The 5,268-nt window shown below is 34.9% G+C and overlaps 1 protein-coding gene across 1 annotated transcript; it reads left to right on the forward strand.

Annotated features, from left to right (window-relative positions):
• Positions 1-552: 552 nt before the first annotated feature.
• On the forward strand, positions 553-5,261 carry zyd (sodium/potassium/calcium exchanger zydeco). Its single transcript, XM_018543661.1, has 6 exons — positions 553-740; positions 1,509-1,746; positions 2,115-2,246; positions 2,763-2,978; positions 3,385-3,486; positions 4,639-5,261. The coding sequence occupies exons 1-6, from the start codon at positions 561-563 to the stop codon at positions 4,980-4,982; spliced, it is 1,212 nt and encodes a 403-aa protein (XP_018399163.1). The 5' UTR covers positions 553-560; the 3' UTR covers positions 4,983-5,261.
• The last annotated feature ends 7 nt before the right edge of the window (positions 5,262-5,268 follow it).

The raw sequence follows: 5,268 nt of genomic DNA on the forward strand, positions 1-5,268 counted from the left end.
TATCTGCGTCACTGCGGGCGCCAGGCACATCTTCAATGATTATCGTAACAGTTCCTCATTCTGCCCTAACGACATTTCTTGAAATACGATCGGTCTGTTCTATTCTCGTTATCACAACGCTGAACGTAACCGTCTGAGGTCTGAGTTCAATTTGCGCAAATAGGAATGTCATGTTTATTAAGTGTCAAGAGAGAGAATCAGATGATGGTCATATATTGCTCGCTAAATGTACGACGGGTATACGTTAAAGAAAAATATGCTTGACGCATTTCTTACATTTGGATTTTAGAATAATTTGTTTATTGTTAATTGGAATCTTGTTTTAGCAAAAAGAAAATTTCTTGCGATTAAAATTTTTACGGATTTTCAAAGAGTTTATGTAACAATATGCGATTTTTTTTTTCTCTATTCTCTCTTGGACTATATAGAGTTACGTAAATATTTAAGACAAAGAATGTTTCATCCCAAGAATATTCGGTGATTCACACTTTGCACGCAAAATGTATGTGTAGAAAATTATAAAGGTAAATCAAGGCTGACGTTGCATTTCAGCACTCTCGATGTCAAAAGACGTAGCCGGTGCGACGTTTATGGCGGCGGCGACGTCGGCCCCAGAATTATTCGTGAATGCCATCGGAACATTCATCACGGAAGGTGACATTGGCGTCGGGACGATAGTAGGTTCCGCAGTATTCAACATCCTGGCTGTCCCAGCTTGCTGCGGCATCGGTGCGGGAATGGTAAGTTGCCAAGTGTGTCCTATAGTTTCGAGAAATCTAATAAACGCGAAAAGCACGAAAAAGAAATTTAGTTGTATTTCCAAAAATTTACAATAAGTATTGACGTTCAAGAGAGTAGCGTTTCTATACCAAATAGGTACACGTAGCTCGAAATTAGAATATACGTATAGGATATTTTTTTGCGGAAATAGATACAAGTTTAATAAACATACGTATATTATTTTTAAAACAGATTGTATGTGAATAAATATTTTTTGTATACATTTATCATATATTGCGATTTTTTCAATAAGGATAAGCCATTTATAATCACCTAATTAAAGAAGATAATAGTGCATCTTCCTATATTTCTTAGTTAATAGAAATGCCGTTCACATATTTTAGCATATTTTTTACTTTAAATAATTATGAGTAAATAACAGCAGACAAACTTTATCGAATAGATATGTATCAAATCGATATTGATAACGGATTGATCAATAATTGATAGCGATGTGCGTTAAAAATGCATCATGATACGTAATCAATATTATCGAAGGATATGTATATATATATATACACAAATATTGTATACGTAAATTATATACTAATGTAAATTTCGCATGAAAACAAAAAGTGAAATTTCTAAATTCAGCACACCCTACATTTTTTGGATTTGTTGTATATTTTACGATTGTAACATTATTTAGACTTTATATGTACATAAAACATTATCATTAGACATTTGTGATGTTATTTTGCACATAATAATCATTTTTTTGTATACAGTTGGTGCCTTTGGATTGGTGGCCTGTCAGTAGAGATTGTCTCGCTTACGGTGTCACAGTCGCAATTTTGATATGCATTATACACGACGAGCGGGTGGAATGGTACGAAGCATTAACGTTGGTGCTACTGTACATTGTTTATATTGCCGTGATGTATTGGGATAAATCGTTCCAGCGGTGTACAAGATTCCGTACGAACGATGATCAAATATCTTCGGACGGCCCACGAGTTACGACAGGTAAGGCCATCATTTCGATTTCGTTTTTTGAATTTTTAAAATAAATCATCGTTATTTTCCGATTTGAATTTCATTTGTCTGAATGTTGTTTAATTCAACTGATTTCGTGTCTCCCTCTGTCTCTAAGACATTTGTAACTATGTGTAGTATTTTTAAAATAAAATCTCTACTATTTTTGATCATGTGTTTTGAACGAGAGATTAAATTTCAATGATTTAACTTAAAAATGTTTAAATTTTTATAATCATTTTAATAATAATAATAATAGTACAATTTTTTAAGGAGTAAAGATAAAATTCTTTGAATTTTGATAATTTCGGATTTTTACATAAGATATAAAATGTATAGATAATGTGCGTTTTTTACAGATTCTAGCGACATTCACTTACCAAGAATGGACAAACTACAATCTTCTGGTGATCGTGTGGAACAGATAGCCACTATCGACGTGCCGCTACAAAATGGCGGGACGAAAACGCAGGAAGAGAATCCAGATCCTGGTAAGTTCGTTTGTTCCCTTCTAAATTTTTAATACACGACATTTATAATACGACGTTCATGAACGGTTCGTTACTTAAAATATATAATTTGCCTCCCAGAATTTACTATATTAATCACGCATGAACAAATATTTACTTTCCTAGCCTAATCTAATCAAATCGATTTCTGCGATTGTCAGTGGTATTGACAATATTCTCCGTGCATTTACGACGTAATGACGGTATTTGCGAACAATATGGGACGCGATGCGTAATATATTTCGTGCTAGCCACTTAATCGGTCAAGTACAATTAAGCACTTGTGAATGGAAATTTCCAGAAAATTAATTACTATCAAAATTAAAGATTGAGTAATCTTGAGAAGTACAACTAATAAGCTATCGATACACATTTTACGCGTAAACGTTATTTAATTTTACAATTTTATCACTTACACACTCCTTATAAAAACACTACAAATATAAAGAATTGACAATATATCTGTCGAATTTGAAATTCTTATAACGTGTATGACAGATTACGAATACGAGCTCTTGGTGTGGCCAGCGCATGCTGGATGGTTAAGGAAGACAACTTGGGTCACAACATGGCCCATTCATTTAGTATTCATGTGCACAATTCCCGATTGCGAAAAGCCACGATTTAAGAATTGGTTCCCCGTCACGTTCTTGATGTGCATTATATGGATTGGATCGCTCAGCTATGTAGTAGCGTGGATGATCACTATAATCGGTGAGTGATGATCATTTTAATAATAATAATACAATTTTTAAAGGAATAAAGATAAAATTCTTTGAATTGAGACTTAAGTGCAAACACAAACATTCCGTTGAATATCAAAATATATGTTGCGAAAGATAAAATTTTACGTAAACATTGATTCCAAATCGAAATCTTTTCTACTTGAAAAATGAGTCATCTTTGGCATGCCGGCCTCTCATCGTTATTTAAAGAACGATAAAAAAGAAAATTGTAATAATGTGAAAGAATTTTTCTTCGCAATATAGAATATTAGAATATATTATCAGACTTAGATTGACTCTTATTCGCCATTCTCAACGTATTAATTATTATTAATTTTTCTTTTATTATGTACAATCTTTAAAGGTTTGATGTAAAGGCATATCATTTTTTTCAGGAGACACGCTGAAGATACCAGATTCCGTAATGGGCATCACTTTTCTCGCGGCAGGAACTAGCGTACCCGAAGCCGTATCGAGCGTAATTGTCGCAAAACAAGGTATACAATTATTAGCAAATATACTTATATTACCAATGGAAAGGTTTCGCTAAAGTACTTAAAGATTTAGTTAGATACAGATCTGAAAAGAATTTGGTTGGTTCATCAAAATTATGTGAGACGCTCACACTGGTTGCTAGAATGTCAGAATCTTTTGCAGCTTTACTCATCATGCTTAAGATGCAATTATTTTGATGGTCTAACAAAATTATTTTTAGATTTAGCTAAATTTTTAAATATTTCAATAAAATCGTTCTCTTCATATAATTAATTCTAATAGTAAATATTTACTATTGTAGAAAACTTTTGATATAAACTTTTTTATATTCGGATCTCAGCACGGTTGTATGTTATTTCGTAAGATAGTAAGAAATAGAAATAGCTGTAATGAGCGTACATTCAAGAACTAGTACAAAATTTGAGATGTTAGTGCGATAGAAATGGGCAAAAGCTGTTAGACATCATGAAGGGGAACTCATTTAGGTTGAGGTATAAGAGGCTGCGAATGGCGTCCGGTAATTTCAAAGGTACATACCGTGTCGAGATTCGAAAGTTCGTTATTAAAGTTGATAATTGTTTTTATCTCAAGACCGCCTTAACTTTTCTTTCTGCAATCTAGTGTCATTCTTGTCCAATAATAAGTTTTTTGTTTACTGTAGTACATTCTAAGTTTTCAAAAAATGCTAAAAATATTCAAGGTTACTTTTCAATATTTCTATTACATTGCCAAATAGGTTTTTAACTTAAACGTTAAAACTCTTATTTAATAAAAACTGAAATTTAAGCAAAAAGATTGCTTCAAAATGTATAATTTAACAATATAAAGAGAGAGAAACTGGAGCCTGTTCTTTATTTTGAGATTGAAATTTTATTTTTGCCGAAAAAGATCCAGATTGTAGTCAGTTAGAGTTAAGTGATGTCCTTAGATGCCAATTAGAGCTCTATGGGTTTATAATTACATAATTTTAAAATTATATGTAATAACGGTTTTTTAAATATATAAGATTCGATTATGCGAACATTGGTCTAAACGTCCAAAAAAAAAAAAGTCAGATAATGATGAAAGAACGGAGCAACAAAATGGAAATATTCAAACATCTTCATCTTTTATCCCTCATTGTATACTTTCTACCATTCCATTACGCTGTTCAGGACACGGCTCAATGGGCATCAGCAATTCGATAGGATCGAACACGTTCGATATACTATTGTGCCTCGGACTACCCTGGCTGATCAAGTCGTCCTTCTCGCCCACGCAGCCCGGCAGGCATTACATAAGTATAAATTCCGGCGGGTTGGAGTACAGCGCGATATCATTGCTGTCGACCCTCATGTTGCTGTACATCGCGTTCGCCTCCAACAAGTTTCAGCTCGACACGAAAGTGGGCCGCGCCTGCCTGTGCATGTACGCCGTGTTCCTCATATTGGCGTCGCTGATCGAGCTCAACGTATTCTTCATGGTAAATCTCCCCACCTGCCAAAGGACGGTGAAATGATCGAGGAAACCCGGACGATGACCCGCTCGTAATGACGTACGGGCGCGGCCTCGCTCGCAATCCGCGCCGGAAACGTTCTTTCCCTCCCCCCCTACCCTCACCCACGGACTTACCGAGAGACCCGAGCTTGAGCGAGGGGATGTTTATTTCCAGCTACACGGGACAGCTCACCCGTGTGTACAGTTTTAATATCAACAATGTTATCTCGCCACGTTTAGAACCAAGACATGTAATGCATTTTGTATTTACTTACTAAAAGTCTCTCCTCTCTATCCTCCCCCCCCCC

Source organism: Cyphomyrmex costatus, unplaced genomic scaffold, assembly GCF_001594065.2.
Source record: "Cyphomyrmex costatus isolate MS0001 unplaced genomic scaffold, Ccosl1.0 scaffold395, whole genome shotgun sequence".
In the NCBI taxonomy this organism is placed as follows: Eukaryota; Metazoa; Arthropoda; class Insecta; order Hymenoptera; family Formicidae; genus Cyphomyrmex; species Cyphomyrmex costatus.

Coding starts and splice junctions, on each gene's coding strand:
- zyd (XM_018543661.1), top strand. CDS start 561: ATGTCAAAAGACGTAGCCGGTGCGACGTTTATGGCGGCGGCGACGTCG. Junction 2,247..2,762: donor GGAAGAGAATCCAGATCCTG/GTAAGTTCGTTT, acceptor CGTGTATGACAG/ATTACGAATACGAGCTCTTG. Junction 3,487..4,638: donor CGTAATTGTCGCAAAACAAG/GTATACAATTAT, acceptor TACGCTGTTCAG/GACACGGCTCAATGGGCATC.